Here is a 22,734-nt window from a genome sequence, read left to right as displayed (position 1 = left end):
TATCATAGCTGTAGATATTTCTGCAGACTCTTTACATGCAATGGTATTCACCACAAAACTTATGAATCCCTCAGTTTATGCCATTCTAAACTACAGCCCCTTTAAAAGTGTAATTTTCTGTACCTTTTCTGGTAATTTCATGTATTAGTTTGCAACCCTGTATATTTATTTAGAAGCAAGACTATACGTTCTCGGTGTACCTGTCTGTCCTCTAAAAGTTCGTTTTTGTTTGGAGTTCGTGTGATACGTACGTTCTGAGCAACTGCAGTTTTCGTAAACGCTTGCAAATGCAAAAAGTGACACTCCAACGACAACAAAGATGGCCGTCATTCAGGAACACTTGTACATACGTCAAGGTAAATGATGTAATTGACCTTCTCATACACAAGGCTCGTCACACTCAAAATTTTATAATTTTCGGAGATGGTCGAGCAACCATTTTCTCCATCTTTGGACCACTTTAGATGGATTGACCCATCCATTAAATTATCCAGTTTCAAGATATTTTCATGTTCAAACTAACTATCAAATGGTGATTTTATTATACATAACTTACTATATTATTAATTGATAAACATCTAGCAAATTTGTAACTATAGCAACATGGTAAATTTTTCAGATGCAATTACAGAACGTTTAGAAGTTATTAAGGGTATGTAAATTTCTCTAACCGTTAAATATCTTTCTATTATTTTTTCTTTTGTAATTTTCATCAAAAGTAGCTAATAGCTCTGACTAGGAAGTTTCTAAAGCATATATTTTTAGGGAAATTAGTTTAACGGTTCTTAACTATTCGTATTTGTGCGTTTCTATGATTTTACTTTAACAATCGCTCCATGTTTATCTTGTAAAAAATTTATACAGCATGTCTCATTTCTCATATTTGCTAACAATCATTTTCAATAAAATAGTTCTTAAGTGCTTAGATTCATAAAACTTCTAGATTTCTGGAGAATGCTGAAATTTTCAGCATCTAATTTAGAATAAAATATGCCTTATCCATTCATCACGACGGAACACAAGAACTTCTCATTTCTCTATCTCACAGCATAATGGAAACTAGAATACTTAATAAACCACTATCCTTTTATTCCAAATATAAACCACATTTCAATTTCCTATTTCAAACTTATGCAATAAAACTCTTCAATAGCACTTTATATGTTTGGAAAAACATCAGTCTGAGTGTGTTTTCTCCTGTTTACGTCTATGTAGAACAATTTTATGTCTTTTGTGGAGCATTGTATTTAAACACGTTACTAATTGTATGTTTCTGAATCAATTGTGTCTGTGTTGATGTGTAGTGGTAGCTGGTGCCCTTATATGTCGATGGCCTTCGTAACTATTTAAATCATGTTTTTCCTTATCATGTCTTCCTTTATTTTTCTATCTTTGGGTGTTTTTGTTAAGCAGGTCAAAGGTGGAGGATAAAGAAAAAGCTCAGCTAACATCATCGTTAATGTAAGTAACAGAAGAAAAGTATAGCGACTCCCTTTCCCCCAATCTCTCCTCATAGATTGTATCAATGTTAGATCAGTTCTTTTCATTTTCAGCTCTTTCTTTTATCCAAAACATTAACATCAACGGCATCATAAAACTACAAGAAACATCAGCACCAATGAAATATATAATAACAGAAAGCCGATAGCTTTGTTTTCTATGTTACGCAATTTTCTAATACAAAAATAAACTAATTTGGAAAATCATGTTATGGTGCACTTTAAACATTTATTTTACAGTATGACCTTAACCATCAGCAACTTATATCTACGCATTCTAAAAATATTTCTATTTGTGTAATTTGAATAAAATATTTCAATGGATAAAAAGTTATGTATCAGAAATCCCAATGGAACCTTCAGAGAAAACAATTTATGTATATATTCTTGTTTTTCATTTAATTTGTTAAATACATGATCTGATCCTTCAGCGCTGTCAAAGTACAAACAATCTAATTTAAATATGAATATAGCTTTAGAGACAGCAAAGAGAAAGTCAGTTTAGAATACCTACAGAGTTTTTAGTTATATATATAAATAAGATTGCTCTACATTTGAGAAGAAAGAAAAATTATCTGGCAACACTAATCAGAACATCATAATGCCATATTTTCATATTCTTCTGTCGAAATCTTCAATCGTTTTATAGCAAATAATCACATAGGAGAGTTTACGTAGGAGAGTTTGTAATATGAATAACTTTGAATCTAAAATACTTATCAGTAGACTTACAAGTATACCTTCTTTTTTAATATCAAAAGAGAATTATAAAATTTTAATATTATTTTTTAATATCAAAAAAGAATGATAAAATTTTAAAATTAAGCCTACTCCATTGCATCCTCTGTATGTATGTAAATATAATTTCTTCAACAGTTGGTTGATAATCCTCAACCTTGATCATGACAAAGATTTGAGGTTACTTAACAATTTTGAGAAGAGAGACATTTTAAAACTTAATTGCAAAAGTTGTTGTGATCAAGCTTAGCTCTGTTGTTTGTTATATGTCCAGAGCTTCTTATAAATTGAACTTTAATTGTTTAAATTGTAATTGTATATAAAAAGCACAAACATTCAATTTCTGATAACACATTATTCTAACTACAGAAAAGTTTGATAACTATAAAAAATAAATAAAATATTGATCTTAGGTATGAGAGAATGAACAAAGACCGTACGAATGTACTTCTTTCCAACGGTGCACTTACTATGAATTCTTGTAGCGAAGTTTTTTTTGTACATATATATATATATATATATATATATATATATATGTGTGTGTGTGTGTATATAGAAACAATGTGTCATCCATGCGACCGTAGTATCTAGCGTGTCTCGGTTTGTTATCAGTTAAAATTTAGCTTTCAAAATTATTGAGGACTTGTAGAAGTGGGAAAAGGAAACTAACCATCAATAAAACACCATGTTTTGGTAATAATCTTCTCAGAGTTAATATTAAGACAAACTTCTTGAAATTTAACATTTTTTTTATTCAAAAAATCTGTTTTACAACTTACCACTTTGGTCGTACCTTACACCATCAATTCTCAGAAATGCATTTACTATCAAATACATATTCAACGATATGAATTAGAGCTAATTTGATTAGTGCCCACTATAACACAAATCCATTTTTTAAAACATTCACTGACCACTAATAATTTGAAATGCTTTATTGATGGGAACACAACATCGGGAGTACATTATCACCATTTTCTTACAAAATGATTAAGAAATTACATTGCGACAGGAAAGAATTTTTAATTTACTGTGGACAATAGTGAATATATTGAACAAGAAATTTGTGCTACAGTAAATACCAAATTAACTGTATTTAATATCGTAGATAAGTACTAATCAATATAACTGGTTTTCTCTGGCGATGTGCGTACAAATCAACCATAGGCAGACCTTGAAATTGAAAAAAGTGCAAAAATTTTGTTTTAATATTGATGTCTTTTAGTTAGAGAGTTATTTCCAAAATATAATGGCTTGTTTGATGGTTGGGTTAGTTTCCCTACTTTTAACAAAGATTTGTTGTCAAGCATTTTGAAAGCAAAAGTTCCACAAACAACGAGGTAAAATTTTGCGTTAACATAGGTACACAAGATATTTTCTTTTCATAAATGACATACTGTTCTTGTACACAGATAAAGAGGAACTAAATTATTTGTTTAACTAACTTAACATGATCACTCCTAGGTTGAAATTGAAATTTGAATTCTATTGCATTTTTAGATTTACACATCTGCAGGACAAATAAAAAATTCACTACAAAAATTGACAGTAATTGGACTCTTAGAGAAGTGCACTCATAGTGCTTTAGTTGATTTATCTATAACTAAGGTCATCTTTAATTTTTAAAATAAAGCTCTCAATTCTCCTCTACTCAAAATGATTTGTAGTCAGAAGTTGAATGGTTGTCCTATTTATGACAAGAAAAAAGAAAGAAAAAGAAAAAAATTGTAAAGATCTTATTTCAAAATGGAAGCCTAAATTGCAAAGTACAATTAACATCCAATAACATACAAATACAACTACTTTTACCTGCAATCACTCGAACATTTACATTCTATTTTATTCAAATCTAATTACGATATGAGAAAAAGGTCAATAGATAAAATATCAAAATGTTCTTAAGTATCCAATAGATGTAGAGAAATCATTAACTGATTTCGAGAGCTATTACACAAGCGTTTACCCTTCGTGAGAAGTATGTGAAGAAGCCTACATTTAATGGTTTTTAGAACAACATGAGGAAATGTAATACCAAAATCAGGATCACTTAATACATGCGTCTTTTTATTAAAATGGAAAAAAACATGACAATTTGTCATATATTTCTAAACAATTAAGTAAAATAACCTCACGATCATGATCTTACACGTCAGGATTCTATATTCTTCGAAAAATGATATGGAAAGAGAGGTTTTAAATCAATTTTCTGTAAAGCAAACAGATCATAAATTAAACTTTGACCAAGGTAATTTATATAAAGCATGGATATCGTTGATAAAAAAAATCAAAGTGTTGGAAAACCATGAATCAGCTCATCTAAATTACAGCGTTTATTTGGGATACATTGCCCACTTCTCCATAGAATCCTTGAAAGAACCTCATCCTATATTTATGTTCAAGGCTGATGATTTTCAGCAGAAGTATTGAAGAGATCGCATTTACTTTCATAGAAAGAAGGCACTGAGGTAAGACTGTTTCGTAAATTCACTTGCCTATTGACTTCGATTTAAATAGTTACAATCTCTTTCTGATATTTGTCACATCTCTCCATAACTTCTTACTGTTGCAGTAATTAGTGTCCACCTTCATCATAAGTCCACCTACTTATACATAATGTAAGTTATATTGTCATAAATCCAAGTGCTCAAGAGATCACAAATTACAATATTTAGAGAAAATTGAATTATTAGATCCTTTGTAGGCTTACATTTCAGACTTCATCTGCCTGCTAAAACATGAAACTTGATATATGTGGTATATGTATCAGATTATATATACCATATATATCAAATCTTTGAATGTTTTGGATAATGCTTTCTGCTCATTCCTGTATAGTTTATTTTATTTTCTGTGTCAAAATAAAACCTGTTGTACATATTGTCTTATATTTGTTCCAAGGCTATTGATATGAATTAAAAAGTTTTAAAACGTGAATTCAATAATAGCTAATAAATATAACCGTCTGGTTCAACATAGAGAAAAATAATCAGTTTTCTGGTTTCTTTCTATTACTTGAAGTAGAAGTATTTTCATTTCGCATAACATGTCACATTTCTTCTTTTGTCAACAACGCAAACTTGATAATAAAACATTTCTTGTAAGTCTGCGCCACTTGTTTACACACAATAAAATATCTTCAACATATGTACAATTCAAAAGATAGAGAAAAGTTTCAAAAATCGTAGACTCCTTTGCTCTCTGTCAATATATTTCAGTATATATTTTTTTTTCACTGTATCAATAATTACCTTAAATGAAAAAATTGGAACACTGAAATGTTTAGGCTCATTTTACATAATATAAGTTCAAAGTTTGTGTCGTGCAAATTATTTAAAGTTTCATTTTCATAATAACTTTGTGAATAGTGAAAACTACTTTCATAGTTTACACATTGATTGAAGTACAGTCCATACTGATTACTAGTTCAGTTCATGATATCATTTAGAAACTGCATCAAATTACATAATCGTGCGGTATTCATTTCGGTTTCATTTTTTCATTATTATGAATCACTGTGTTATAATAATTTCATCCTTTAAAGCTCGTGAAAAATAACTTGTTACCTGATGATGTGTTAATTTTAATTCTGCTTATTATATTCTACTTAGTGCCTAAGACTAACAAATTAATACTAATAAAATTTCCTTTATATTACTTACAGTTTTAAACACAATGCGTCCTTTGTGTCTCGACTTCCTACAATTCGTCGGCATAAGAGTACATCATTACATTCTCCGTCTTTAATGAAAGGTCGGTTCTCCGATATGAATACATCAGTCGAAAATATTGGTAACAGCAGCCGACTGAATGCCAGCCAAAGTGAAGATTCTGTTGCGAAGGAAACTTCGGAAACCTCACTTTCCAAAAGGAATTCAGATGGTGAGTCTGTACTTCCAAATATATTTATAATTGTACACAGGTTGGTTTTACCTTTAAAAATACGTAATTATGTTTTCCAAAATTCAAATGTAATCAACCACTAAATTCACTTGCTCTACAATTTCAATTTCACGCTCAATTAAAATATATCATTAAGATAAATTAGAAGAGAAATAATAAGTCACACCAGTGCACAATACAATAGTATACTTATATTTGTAGTAAACGCCCTAAGTAACATCATCTTAGTTCTGTCTGTATTATAAAGTAAATTAAATAAATAGATATATTTATAAGAATAAAAATCATTAGAACTTTATAATTAGTAGTAAAGCAATCAAAAGTATATAATACAGAATATTTTAAGTATGTCGATAGATGTCACTACTTATTCCTGTCCAGTTGTTTCTATATAAAATGAATGAAATAAATAATTTAAAAGAAACGTTACCTGTGAAACCAATAATAATTTCTATAAATACAAGTAAGCAGCATGGTTCGATGTGTGCTTTAATATTTTAAGCATGTAGATGGTTCAGCCACTGTTAATTTCAGCGTTGTTGTCAACTATTTCCTCCTAAATCCTCTCAATCAATATTAACATTGCATGATATTCAGGGGTGCTTTGCATTTCTCTCGAAGCTGTTATATTCCTAACCAAGACAGCAAATCATGCATGCCTGTTATCATTAAATTCTAATTTCATACTTCAATTAAAAATCACCCAATACTAAACACATCTCATTTGTGTTTCCAATGTAAAAAAAACACTAAACAAGCAGTAATAAAGACTTAACAGCAGTTTTTAACACCTTTTACATGAATATTCCCTTTTCAACCGAACATTAAATTCAACATATACTGTCTTTAGTTCAAATTAATCTGTAAAAATTATTATATACATTCTTTGCTTCAATATTATATTATTTTTCTAGGGTATAAGGTGTACACTTGCATTGCGTTTGATAATAAAAGGAATGAATGGTTGAAATTCATTAAAGTATCGTTATAACATAATTTTTCAAGTCGAGATGTGCTATTAAAAACGATACAACACATTTTTTATATCAAACATACAAAAAAATTATCTTGTATTACACCACATCTATTTTCGATACAATTTAGTTCGTACATTTTAGAAAATGTTTTCTAGATATTTAAAAATTTTGACTCCAATTATTACAATATTACTTACTTCAATTTGCAAAAGTATTTTTAACAATATAATGAATAGGTATATTGTATTTATAAAATTATAATTTGCTTATTATTGCTAATATAGTTTTATTCAATTAATGTAGTATATTTTCAATACGAATATAAATATTTAATTACGAAGATTGTGTGAATATAAATAATCAATCTGTAATTACTTTCTATCTATTTAAGCTTATTTCCAGGCAAATGGACATCATTAAGGTTAATGTATCGCAATTTTATTTTAATATTAGGTAATGAGTTCTCTAGTTTCTAAATCGGTCGCGTCTTAATTTTTGTTTATAATTCTTAGTTAATTTTATCCATCAGAGACTAAACTGGGAAATGTGCCATAAATGACCATCGTACACTCTACGTTTTTGACCATGATTTTTGGTTATACTTGAAAATAATAACGCAAATTGGAAGATTTTCAATGCAAATTGGAAGATTTTCAAATAAATAAATAAATAAATAAAATAAATAAATACGTTATTTCTTTTACGTAATTTTGAACCATTAAAGATTACTTAAATAACATAGATTTGACCAGTGGTCGCCAAATTTATGAAGCTTCTGAGCTACCGTACCGTTTTTAAATCCTACTGTAAGCTCCAACCAAAAGAATTACCAACTTTTTTAAAAAAAATATCTTACATTTGTTTACTGCATATACATTTACATTTCTAGTAAATATAAAATCAAACTATTCAAGTTAGCAAATGAATAATATACACACGAAAAACATTACGCCAACAACCCACGCGTATGAGGCTGACAATGACTATTGCGCGGGAGAAACAAACAGTTGTTGTTGTCAATGACCCCTGTCGTTAGCGACAACGCAGTGGAGGAATCAAAATTAGCCAACTTAAGAGTTAATGCGATCTACGTACTAGTAGCTCGCTATTGATGATTTGGAGATCATTGGATTAGACCATACATAGACTGTATGTACTCTTGTTTTTGTATGAATTCAACTTAGAGTAATATGTAGAATAGATTAAAACATCATGTATATATTTAAAAATTCAAAAACAAATGTTAAGTATAGCCATATTGTCAGTATTCAAGGAAACTTCGTGGATATCAATTCTGCTCTGAAAATTAAATAGTTGTATATTTTACTATGCACAAGGCCTAAGATTATTCAATATATGAAAGAATTCTGTCAAATTGTTTATTTCAAAAAACTATTTAAAATTAGAATGCGTTAAACTAAAGTTAATATTCTCACCGTCTTTCAAATTTTTCGTGTAATTTTCCATATCTTAATATCTTATATAAAATGTATTTTTAGGAAACAAAAGGAATAAAGTTTCCCAGAGTAACTCTATATATTAGTAACTAAGAATATATAGAGACACGTAACTTTCGTTATTTTCTCCCAATCGAACAAATTAATGTCTATTTTCATTACTTGCTATTCAATTAGATCAGATTAGATTTGATAAAATCTTCATTCAATATACTATTTATAAATTTGTACAAAATAGGATAGGGTTTGTCAGCAGATTATTTTTCTGAAAAATATGCAATATTTTCCATAGTCGAATGATAATAGTCAAAATGTCAGTAATTTATTTAAAATATCATTGAAATACACAATGTACTTGAATATATTATAAAGGTAAAATAATTATGCATTATGTGCTAGAATATAAGAAAGATTATTCAATAATTCAGTAAGATAATCCAAATATAAACAGTGCACTTTACTCACATACATTGTATAGCAGCTCAATTAATAAACAATTCGAGTTGTTAGATAAAACTACTGAAGCATTGCTCGATTCTGCAAAGGAATTAATTAGTCGTAGTTTGTGTGTTAATTTTACAAATACACTTTTTCTAGCTTTAATGTATTTCGAAAATGTGCAGTATTATACAATTAAAGTAGATTCAAACTAATAAATAACTTGAGCTGCTGTATCAAAATATTTCGAATATGAAAATAAAAGTTCTATTACTGAACAGGTGAGACAGGTGAGTAACTAACTGTAACAATTTTTGAAGTAACTATCTAAAGAAGAATGCCGCTTTATCTTATAGAATAATAAGATAAAGAACTTACGGTAAAATAAAATTTTATATTCTCTACCCATAAGGAAAGCAAGATTATAATGCAGAATATTGCAGTTTGCATGACTTCTATGTGTTCGTATTCATTTATTTATTATTTTTTTTTACTCGGGCAAATAATAAATAATGATATCAGAATAATATGATAATAACTATTGATTCTCAAAAAATTACAGTATTTAAAATTATCTATTGGGTATGCTTAAGGCTTCAATATAGGTTTATTCTTCTGTTCATAAACAAAAGATAAAATCTTTAAAAATCATGGTCTAAAACAATGTTATTTCAATTTTCAAAACACGGAACTTATTTCAACCAATATTTTCATTTTGTATTTCATTGAACATTCATTGAATTTTCATGAATACTTTCTATTAACTATAATGAGTACATAATAGTACATGGTGTAAAACATATTAAATTACATATAATATTCAGAAATCAACAAAACATAACAAACTACATTTTAAAATAATAGTGCAATTCAGGCAACTATTTACCAGAAAAAAAAATCTACAAATCTATCGTCTTTCGTTCATATGTAGAATCAAACACACTGCTTAATAATATGTCGCTGGCCTTTGCAAGATGCTAACTTCATTTCTTTAAATTCAATATATTTAGAAAATATATTCTAGTAACCACTAGATTATCTGTATTGTTTATATCATTGCGATATATATCAGAATATTATTTTTTTATCAGTTACAATTTCGAAGGTATGAATACAAGATAGTGTTGATAACTCAAAGTATGCAAAAAAAAAAATCGCAGCACTATATAGTTAAGTACTTTCATTGTCTCACGGAAGGTTCTTCAAATTGCAATACAATTTATATAGTGTGAGTAAAAAGAGAGAAATAAAATATTGGTATAATTTATTTCTCATTTAATATGAGTATGGTGAAACGGAATTATTACGTACTAAATTTTAACGTACAATAGAAACTAAATTTTAATAACATTTTTCTATGTGGTCGTACTATAGGATTTTATCGTCATTTTAAACACCTAAAATGTAAATAGTTCGTAATACTCACAACTTCTATTATCAGTTTTGATACTTCGAAAGAGATGTAAATTCTTCCTGACAGAATATTGCAAAGAAATTCATTTTTAATTATGGTTTACTAAAGTATATATTTTGTTTGTACGAATGTTGCATATTATTGTGCAAATATACAACTTTTTAATACTTTATGATAATTTATTATTTTATAAAGTGTTACTTAGCTTTTATATATAAAGTTAATATTGGAATGTGTAATTTCGACGACTTGGTAAATTTTACGTTATGCTATAAATAGTGTGATACATTAACCTTAATCTACTTAAGAATATTATTTTCACATATTGAGTGAGTATTTGGCTGTGTGTTTGTGCGTATGAATGTGCGAATATATTGTAATGCGCGTGTATGCGATTTCATTCTTATAAAATTTGTTTATTTTTGTTCTGGGTCTGCCTCAGCCTTCCATGCTCTGATAGCTCAAACCAACGCCTCTGCCCAGATGCTAGTGAACAGCTGCAATTCAGGCCCTGTCCCCACTCCCAATGTGCTCAAGATGGAAGAATCGACACTTCCAGTGGTGTTGTGTGGCCTGTTGCAGCACGAATTTGGGGGACCTTACCCTTCCCCTGATGGTCAGAAACGGGGAGTATCCCCAGAACGAGAAAAAGGTGCGCGACGGAGCAATCTGACTACCTCCATCGCACGTCTCACCCGCTCAGGGTTCAAAAGGGGAGGTACGCAGGAAAAGGGTATTGTGGGGCCGTCATATTGGAATACTTGCTTCCAAGCTCTTCTATTTACATTTCTGCTCATATATTTTCTAATGGCGTTCTGCGTGGTATTACGCTTCATAAATAATATTAAAACCAAAATGTACTTCCATTTCAAAAAAAGATACCTTAAATTCTATGAATGCATATCAATGCAGATAAACTTATTGTTCTATAACTTTGTTTGCATGAAATACTACGCATTGTTTCTCATTTAAAATAAACTTTTAAAATCCCTTTTTATTTTGATTTTTTGTTAAAAGTTTCTTTTTTTTATTGACTAAAATGCTATAGAAATTAAGAACAATATAAATCCAACTTGTTTTTATTACTTTTTACATTTTATTTTCAAAGTAGTTCAGTTTCTTCATACTTTCAATTTTCCTTCCTAACCTTTCTTCTCCTTCAAAGATTAAAAGATCCTCTGAACTGATAAAACCTTATATAAATTTTGATGTTTTAATATTTGATTTATTACGCAGGTAGCTTTAATTTGAAAACCAGTATACTATGTTAGATTTACTATGTTATATAAAACGATAATCATGCCTGTTGTTCTGTATGATTGCGGAACATGGTCGCTTACTCTGAGGGAAGAACATAGACTGAAAATATTTGAGAACAAGATCCTGAGACGAATATTCGGACCTAGGAGGAACGGGAATGGGGAATGGCGGAAACTTCATAATAAGGAACTACATAAATTACGATTTATCAAACATTGTCAGGTTCATCAAATCTAGAAGGCTCAGGTGGGCAGGTCATGTAGCAAGTAGTAAGGCTTGAAAGAAAGTAGAAAGGCTTTCAAAGTCTTAACTGGAAGACCAATCGGAAAACGACCACTAGGAAGACCTAGGCGCAGATGAGAGGACAATATTAAGATGGAGCTCGCAGAAATAGGAATACAAAGTAGAAACTGGATCCAGTTGGCTAATAATAGAAGTTAGTGGAGAGCTTTTGTGAACGCGACATTGAACTTCCGGGTTCCACAGGCCATAGAGTTAGTTAGTTAGTCATGTTCTACATTAAGTTTTTGTTTTGTTCTCATTGCAGAGTTTTGAAATATTAGCCTATTTTTTCAAGTGATAAATGTTACTGTGAAAATCCACGTTATTTATTCGACTATATCTAAATGTAGTCTTCCTCTTAGAATAAATCGAAATATATAGTTTAATTTTTGACTATAGAAAATAAGAAAAACGAGTTTTTATTTGTTTCCATTTTTTTATGTAATTAATTTCACAGTTATTGAGAAGTTACAAATTAAAAATATAAAAACGTGTTCTAATTTCATATTCTACTCAATATTTGTAGTAATAAACGCACCATCGTAAAATTACGTATATATCATAATATTAAAAGCGACTGAGATAGTTTTTGAAAATTAGTTTCATATTAATGTGTAACTATCTACCTGGAATTGCCAATAAAAGTCTCTAAACTAGCAAATCAGCGTTGTACGTTTAATAACAGGAAGAAAACGAAAATGTGCACAAACTTTTCCTGTAATTTAAGAATCAATTAAAGGTTCATAGTAATATCAACATAGTAATACTAGTCGACTGACAATTTCTTTTCTCAAATTGTCTCCCTGTAATCTGTGGTTAATTGTCATATTAATATAAATTCTCAGAACGTTGATTATCAAGGAAAAACACAAACTTTCCCAAGAGCTCTTGTTATTTCATGAAGTATATGGTTTCTTATTAAGTTAAGCATGTTTTTTCCTGATTCAAGTATTATTGTCAAAGGAAAGTCATTACAGTTTTTATAAAGAAAATCCAGATATGTTAATATTGCTGGAATATTAAGTAATGTTTCTCACATGCAAGAACTTTTATTATCACTTCTTTCCAATATCATGATGAATTATTTTGAAAGAAAATCCTCAATACGAATATCTTTTTTTTTTAAAAAAAAGAAAGAAAAAGAAAGAAAACGAAAAGGAAACAAAAAAAGGAAATTCACTTTATTGATGATAATCTTTTTAAGGAAAATTTACATTTATTTGTACGGTTGTTTGAAGATTTTAATTCAGTTTATCTGAGCGTTAAGACTACGATAGAAATAGAAAGTAGCAATGGCAAAATTTTATTGTAAAGAAGGGAAAATTTCGTGCACAGGAAGATCTTCTTCAGGCCATTCAAGTAAAACTAGGGATAACAAGGGATAAAATTTTTTTATAAGAACTTTAAAGGTATGAGAAACCAAACCCAGACGTAGAAATTTAATTTAAAATAGATAACGAAAATGGTACAAGCTTATCAGACTTTAAGAATAGCTGCAACAAGTAAGAGTTATTTTATTTAAACTAAGAGTAACAACAAAACCTAGGAAAGCTGCATATGACTTCCTTTGTGCCCATGAACTACTAATTGTCGAATAAAGTAAACATGAGGAAGATATGACATCAAAGCAGCTTTAACATCTCTTAAAACACAAAGTAAATCACACATAGTTATAAAATTTTCAGTATTAGTTCAATAGATTCAGCATAAGTTTACCAAGTGACTTGTAACTGATTTTAGAGCTGTAGTAATATAATTGCAAGAAATACGCATTTCAGAACTCAAAGAAAACTAAAAGAAACTCTACATCTTTTATAGGACTATTTAAATACTCGAGACTAAGTAAGCATCACATACTGCATACTAAAGTACTGAAAACATCTACATCTCCAACAGATAAAGAAATCGACCAAATTATAATTCAATACAGAGTTTGGAAATTTAAGTAAGATATGAACATCAGCCATTAATACATACACGCACTCAATATATATTCTTGATTACCGGTTACTATTTTTAATATTATACTCGTATCATGAGTTCACCTTATTCGTAAAAATACCGTTTCTACCGAAACATCTTTTTAAATAATATACCAACCAATAACGTCGGTACCTCAGGGAATGAAATTTAAAATACTATCATATTGTGGACAATTAGGTTATTTACTTCTATTCCATTGCATTGAGCGTTGTATATCGAAAAAAATATTTGATAACAGTTCCACCAATCATGTAAAGTCAGGTAAGGTACAAAGGTGGAACTCAGTATGTAACGAAGATTTTGCTCTCAAGTGCTGTTTACCTTGGAGCTTAGTTTATGTTTCAATTCCTTGCTTTGATAGAAAGTTTTTCCACCAACACAATTTAATTCTTGCAAATCTTTCAGTTATATATAGATATTTTCTATATATTTTAAACAGTGTGACTATAATTTTGTGACCTTAAAATGTTATTAATAAAACGATAAAACTTATTATGTGAAATCATATTGGAACTTGATTAAGTAAAATGACAGTATAAGAATTATGATGATTTTTAAAAAATCATAAAATTACTGACATTTTATATTATTGTGTAGTCGCTAGTAAAATATTAACAATTGTGAAATTTAATTAGTTCATTTATTTAATATACCACCTCTAAACACATGTAAATTAGATTAATAATTTAGATATTACATTTGTTTTTACATATCATTCAATTTCAATAATTAAACTCTATATTTATAAGAAAACAAAAATTTATATTACTTATAAAATTTACATTTGAATACTTTCTGTGGTAGTTTCTTTCCACAATATCAAAGATTTGAAAACAAATTTCCGTAGCTTACGTAGAACGTGTTTTTATAGAACTTACACATTAAATAAAAATATTAATAAGCCACTTAAAGAGCTATGCATTTCACCATCTTTCAAATCATTTTTGTAAAATATCCTCTTCTCTGATTTATTTTTAATTTATTAACCAATCATAATTAGGAAAATTTTCCTTGCTGTCATTTTCAGTATAAAATTAGGAATATATTATAGAGGACTAGGGGGGCGCGAAGAAAACTGAAATAGAAGTTTTGGAAATAAGTACACATCAATAGTTGTGTATTAGACCCCATAATGACCCTGTAAAATGTTAATGTTTATGTAAGTGGTCTTCAGGTTGCGTATTAGGTTAAGTTTGACATTTTTGCTCAAAATCGTGAATTTTTAAAGAAAATTCTCACGATCTAAAAATAGAAAATACTTTTGGGTAATGACTAAAGTACAGAGAGCCCTTTCAGAGGATACTTTTTTTTCATACTCGTAATTGAACATTGTGAGGCTGCGCATATGGGTCAAAATTTTAATTTTTCTTAATTTTTGCACTTTTACGAATTTTCCTTATCTTCTCATTGTAGCTACAAGTCATATATAACTCTTCCCTAGTTCGTGTTGATCTACGCAACAACTCGCCATAGGGGAGATGCTTGCATGTCGAGTCCCACCCGTACTCTTCCCAACCTCCCAACCACGATAGCGTTGTTAAATTGTTTCTTTTGTGTCAAAAACAGGACTATTGCTTCTATTAGGTTTTCTCTTTTGATAGGGTGGCAGACTATTTTTCAAGATGCGGTTATTTCTTTCATGACTCTTTCAACCGGTTAGTCTGAGTTGGTAATCCAAGAAGTACAAATTCAGAGGCAATATCAATATATTCATTTCTTAATAACCTTTGTACGTCATTATTGGTTAAATATTTGTCAGGGGCGATTGAGTTATATCCAGGTCATGCCAACAAATCAAATCTATATAGTCAGAACCAGCAAAGTTTCAGCTAGGAATTTCAAATCTTTTTATCTCAGTACTATTTTTCTCCTTTTTCTCCGGCTGAAATGATTCGTCATATTGCAAGTTTCTTAATATGTTCTCTGAAATCTGCTAGTATTGTTATAAGTGTATTTTGAGGTGAGCAAAGTATCCATTATCCTGAAGGCATTTATATACAATTTCCTTACTATCCATATGTAAGTGAGAAGAACAATGAAGGGCTTTCCAGAAGTTAGGAGCTTCATTTCTTATATAAAGATTGCACCTAATTGTAAACCAACATGGGGCGTAAACTTTAACAAAAAGTTCTAACTCTTTTAATCTTTTTAATGGGTTTTCGGTAGCTATATACAATCTCAGTATTCAATTAGCCGTTGTTGCCCATCGACATGAGACAGCTTCCTCGGACTTTTATTTTCTAAATTGCTGGGACACTTTCCACTTGAAACAGCCTTACAAATATCACAACGATATAGTTGGTCTGAACTTAAATCGTATCCATACTGAACTCAGACTCAAATTTTAGAGTTTTCAAAGTATGACATGTCGCTAAATATTTTCCAATAGTCCCATTAAAGATCTTTGATTTACTTGTCTGTCCATTTAGTTTTTTTTTTTTTTTTTCAAATAAACACCTTAAGTTCATTTGTGTGCAACTGACAAATAAATAACCCATTACAACGATCTCATCAGTCTTTTTCTAGTGTATGTATAAGAGCATTGTATTTTCTAGTATTTGTGGGGCATCCGTCGTAACCAAGGCAAATTAATTCTGATATTGAATATTTTTCTCAGAGGTGTATTTAACAATTGAATTGACAATATCGAGGGCTTTCCCGGATCTAGGAGTCGTGTATCCGATAAATCGTGATTAAAGCTCTTGTACAGATGGAATGTGTTTTTCCTTAGTAATGTCTCTGTGCATTTTACCATCTTTGCCTTTTCCGTGTTTAGTGTTTCATCAATTCTAACGTCAAAATAAGGAAATTGCAGAGTGAAATTATCAGCACTACTTTTCCCTGCACTTCAGACCTCTCACGCCTTATTTTGTTCTGTCAATGACCATTTTGCCACTATTCTGAATAATAGTATTATGAAAAAGTGGACTTCACATCGTGTAAGAAAGCATAGTCTAAAACTGTTGCAGTACTATCTGGCAATCCATATCTGTCACATACTAGGAAAAAAGACAGTATTTGTACCCTAATTTGGGAACAGATAAAAAAAATAGAACTGGGTTCTCTGGAACAATTGCAACTTCAACTTTACCCGAATAATTCTTTTCAAGAATTCGTCTGGCGAACTTTCAACATCAGAAAACCTGGGTTCTAATCCATCACAATGTTTCTTACCAATATGTAATCTCTCTTCTTCTTTCCTTTTTCTTGTTTCCTTCTTCCTAATCATAGATGTAGTTTTGATGTCATACGGACCAACCTCCATTTACCGAACTATTCTTTGATCTTTCAAAAAGTTGCACTCAAGTATCGGGACTTTCCCTGTTGTAGTCGCATTTACAAAACACACTTGCAAGCAGCAACATCAAACAACTTACAGATTCAATTACCGTAATCACATAGCATGGCCTTTTAACTGTCCTTATCTTTATCATGTTTATAAGATTTATTAAAATTTTGCAGTAAACCAATTTCTTTTCTTAACATATCTGTTATAGTTTTATGTGACACAGTAGGAATCGGAAACTTTGTTCCAAATAAAAGATGCCTTATTTGCAACTATTTGAGTTACTATTGAAAAGCTAGGAAGAACTTGCTTATTATTTTTACTATTTTCTATTTCACAGACCAAATTATAGTATCTTAACACATCACTACGTGTAGGAAGCATGTAGTCACCCATCTTGATTACTATCTACAATAAGATTATTACGAGTTCGTGTGACTGCCATATCTCAGTGAAAAAACAAAGAACAATCATAGCCACCATAAAACTATCACGGACTTCCAATAACATTCTCTTCTAATAACAGCCAAAGTACTAACTGAAATCAAATTGACTGTGAACCTAGAAGATAAATCCCTAAATTTTCAATATTCGTCCTTAAGGGAAATGGTCATACATTTTGTATATCACATTTCACTTTTTAAAACTGTTAACTGGTACAAAGAAAAATATTGGCGCCAAGGGCCGGAGCGACATCGGTGTCAGCGTTGTCAAATGGCACAGTCCGTTATCAGAGATGAAAAAATATATTAAAGTTTATGTTGTAGTGTTAATTATAATTTGTTTATATTTTGTTCTTTGGGAGGGGTTTCGGTAGTATTTAGTCACTGCCCAAAAACGTTTTGCTATTCTCAGATTGTATGAATTTTCTTTTTAAAAAATCACAATTTTGAGCAACTTTAAGCTTAATGCGCAACCTGAAGACCACTTCTAAAAGATTAAAATTTTACAGGATTGTTACGAGTCTAATATACAACAATTCACAAGTACCCATTTCTGGAAACTCTATTTCGGTTTTTTTCACTCCGTCCTAGTGAGGACCAGAAAACGAAAATTAATTAAGTATAAAAGATTAATATATGCACATTATAAAATATCAGTCTTGACATAATGTATTTTTACACCATAGTACACTGTCATTGTAATTTAAACGATGTCAGTGTCTATATTTTATAACATATTACTGATCATATTTTGTACTCATTTGCTTTCTATTTGTTCTATCCCCAAAATCTTTATCTTACATTCTTCTTGAAAATGCTGTCAAGGTAGGAAGCGAAAATTTATTTTTTTATGATTTATAATTAAATTCCGGACACAGCAGAAAAATATTTGTAGCTTTTAGTTTTAGTTACAGATAATTGTACCCGAATGTATTTGCTATTATTATGAAGTAATTGATATCAATTTTCGCATATGGTTCCCGTCCAGCATTAAATGCTGAAAATGGAAAAAAAATATTTTTAAGATTAAGTAACGTGACCGTGATAGAAAGATGAGTTTGAAATTAAAATAATTTTTCCACAATCTTTAAAATTACTTTCTCATATGATTGGAACAGTGTTTCTTGAAAAAAAAAAAAAAAAAAAAAAAAAAAACTAACTATTTATAATAAGACGTAACAATGAATTTTTATTTTCTTTTTCAGTAACGTATTTCAATTTGTTTTTAATATTTCAAAAGTGATTGAACATTAATCGAATGAAGAATTTGTTTTATATTATTCACATGAATGTTACATCAAATTGACTGTGAACCTAGAAGATAAATCCCTAAATTTTCAATATTCGTCCTTAAGGGAAATGGTCATACATTTTGTATATCACATTTCACTTTTTAAAATATAATATTTTCACTATCTATTAAATAAAATGTTAAACACACAAACTTATTTGATACCTTATCCTTTTCCTATTCCTTTCCTAATAATCTTTGAATTAGTTATGTAATATAATTGGATAAAATGTTCAATTTTATGTTTTTGTGTTTTAAAATTAGATTAGTTGATTCTAATTCTTTAACAGATAATTTTTTATAGCAATAGTTTAATACCAATAATTATTAGTTTAATATCACACAGAACGTCAATTTGAAGGGCTTGTGCCTTGGACTGTGCAGCATATTCTTAAAGCAATTAATTATCTGCCAATACATTTTAAGGAATGATATCACCATATATTTCCCTACAGTGCTCATTATGTCTGCAGCCTCCCTGACATCTACGAGATGCACCAACCTTCCTTCCCTTCTTCATCGTATTTCTTAAGCACAGCTTTTCCTTAGCAAACTTCCTTCAATTTTGATGTCAAATGTTGGAAGAGTACCTTAAACGTTAATGGCTGATAAGCTTTTATTCTGTTTCGATTATCACATTGCACTTTGTAGTAGGCCTCTTCTCTTTTATGGGTGACAATTTAAACTACTGCCATTCAACGTGTTTTTTGTCCCTTGTCAATATAGTGTACTTTTCCGTCTAATGTCTCGTTGTGGTTTCGTGGGATTTTGCTTAGTCATGACACGTGTTTTTTTTTTTTTTTTTTTTTTTTTTTTTTAAATTTTTCTTTCCTTTATTTTAGTGTTTCAGTATTCTGCTTTGTTATCTAAAGAGTTAAGAAAAGAAGGAAATGATCGAATCGTTGACGATATCGGGTGGAACTCGTAATACTCGCATATGAGTTTATTTCTACATGGACCTTCGAAAAATGGTTAAATAATTTTCAAATATGATTTATGCAAGCACACTTAGGAGGAAGATGAATGATAACAAATGAACTATTTCTTATGTCCCGTAGTATTTACCATTTTAATAAAAGTAGAATAATTGGTAGAAACTTTTTGTATATTTTAACGATGCTATTATATTTGGTGGAGGAATTCTTGATTTGTTATACTATTACTCATCTTCCTTATTGGGTTTTATAATAGTTATTTTTTACAATTTATCTTTTACAGTCGGAGGCTAATACAACAGACAACTAATTTCTCTTCATAATAACACAAGTATATTTGAAGTTCATACGATAAAATGATTTTGTAATTGCCGTTAAACATAACGCACAATCCTATACTTAGAAAATGACCTGATATTTTCGAGACCAATGAAATGCAATTTACAGCATTTTGAAGTGGCTTTGTATGGTCTATCTTTTCGAATTATCAAATGAACGTTTTATATTCTTTAATTAGCAATAGTGACCTTCAATTATTCATCATTGTTATATTAATTTCCTAGTAACTATATTGTAAGTAAATTGCCCAGATTTGGGTAAAATATTTTGAGTCTCTCCTGTTATAATATATGTTTTCTTTTTTTTCTGTTAGTATTTACTGTACTTTCTATGCCACATGTTATTCTGCGAAGATTATATGAACCAGGTTAGAAATGCAGACAACAATTAACTGCACAGTTTGCTCACAATTTTCAAAACGGCATGTTATGCTTTCTACTAAAATGTATATACTCACTTCTGAAAACAAAAGTAAAATGTTATCAACAGAACCCATATTTTTTGATGCCAAATTTTGACAATTTCATTGCTGGAATAGGCTCAACAATACTTCATAATAGATGCATGTTTAGGTGCACGTATATTACAAAATTTAAAAATGTTTAATCATAAAAACACAATACCAATACTTTGGTAAGTTAGCAATGCAGTATTCACTCAAGCTGTTTATACTTCTCAGCTCATGTAGAAAGTTTCCAGTATAGGCACATTAGAATTTTTTAAATACTAAAATTTACAATGTAATCAATTCACTTAATTCCATGAAAAGATATAGAAATTGCATTCAGATTGAACGTTTTCCACGTTAAGCAATTGAACATTTATTTGTTGAACGGTTACGAAATTTTACATGAAAATTGACCTCTATACGTCTAGGTATACTAAGAATAAGAGTCGTCAACAATTATACCTTTGATTGATACGACATCTAAAATATGGAAATTTTCTGATATACTTTTTACGGCTATTAACGGTAAAAATGATATTTAGTAATTCTCCACTCCATTATTTGTACTAGAAGCATTAATTTTATTCAAAATAATACTTAATGCAAATAGACAAAGAACAGAAATTATATTTCGATTCTGTATGTTGATTATGAGTAACTCTCTCATGATTATGAGTATGCAAGGAATTAGATACCCATAAATTTGTCTTATATAAAAGCGGTTTCATCCATTTAAAGTTCACGGATTGCTAAAAGATAGGGCAATCAGAATGACTGAATTACGTCTGTAATCAGTTTGTAACCAGTTATAAACTGTCGGACAAAGAATATAATTTCACGGGACACTACCGATGGTCACATAGGTGAAAACCACTGTTATTTAAGATATCTGGTTACATTTATGAAACACTTTTGGTTTTGGATTTGTCATCTAAATATTCTGGCTCATCTATTGTTAATGCTTTATAAATGTGCAGTATATATATATTATATAATAGAACGAATAAGAGACGCATCAAACAATATCTTCAACTTAATACTTATTAAATGCAAAATTTAATGCAATTTCGTTTCGTTAAGTACTTTTAAAAGGAGTTGATACAATTTTTATACATAATGATGATTATTTCCTGTCAAGAGTTTTGTTTTCAGTTATTCAACTCCCTTTGCTACAAGGACAGAATTGCATCAGTCTTTTATATGTTCATGTCGCGAACACAAATATTATTTTGATTTGATTTACATCTTCTATACATGTATTCTTTTCGTTGTTTACATCTTCTATATATTTCGTTATGTGTAGCTTTCTCTTTCGCATTAATCAAATGAAACGATATCCAAAAAGAATTATCTATTTTTGGAAACTGTATTTGCCCTAAACAAAAATATTTACAGGATAGTGAGGATGATCTGTATCCCGGAAATATCCGTGATCCTCCATTGGACTGGGTGTCATACGATATTATTATTATTATTATTATTATTATTATTATTATTATTATTATTATTATTATTATTATTATTATTTATATGGGGTTGTAGCGCTCGGAAATATAAGTAGTCTTTTTTCTTTAGATTCTAGTATTTATCTAAAGCTTATGCAGGAAAGGCACAGCTATTGACAGATCTACATTTCGAAAGTGAGATGATGCGTTATACGCACAGATGTCTATAGGATTTAGTCATACTTACTTCTAAAACTATCTCTACACTTCTGTGTTTCTGTATGAATTTCCGTGTGCAAGTATAGGGTATATATATGTGTGTGTCTATACTGTATGTATTTTTATATTGTGTGGGAAAGAATAATTAGCTGAAATCATATATTTTTTCTCTGCTCAACTATTAGAATATGTAAAATTAGATATTTTATTTATTGATAGGGTTGTCAACCGTATTCAAAATACCTTTTGATTTTTACATATTTCATTAATTCAAAGTCATAATTTTTCTTTCATCTAAGTTAAAAATAACATATTTTTTATCTTGTTACTTTTGCAATGTCTTTGCTGAAATAAAGCGTATTTCTGCTCTACTATTGTTG

At 29.6% G+C, this 22,734-nt stretch overlaps 1 protein-coding gene across 2 annotated transcripts in view; it reads left to right on the top strand.

Moving 5' to 3' along the window:
• The window catches only part of LOC145683874 (potassium voltage-gated channel subfamily KQT member 1-like), an 802,890-nt gene that overhangs the window by 701,998 nt on the left and 78,158 nt on the right, over positions 1–22,734 (top strand). For both annotated transcript variants that reach the window (XM_081755499.1, XM_081755500.1), the window contains exon 8: positions 5,899–6,116. In XM_081755499.1, the coding sequence (XP_081611625.1) occupies positions 5,899–6,116 (218 nt within the window). The remainder of the gene's footprint in view (positions 1–5,898; positions 6,117–22,734) is intronic.

Source organism: Thermobia domestica, chromosome 4 (assembly GCF_964235325.1).
Source record: "Thermobia domestica chromosome 4, izTheDome1.hap1.1, whole genome shotgun sequence".
Taxonomy (NCBI): domain Eukaryota; kingdom Metazoa; phylum Arthropoda; class Insecta; order Zygentoma; family Lepismatidae; genus Thermobia; species Thermobia domestica.
Note: the sequence above shows the minus strand (reverse complement) of the source record. Positions and strands in the feature narration are given on the sequence as shown.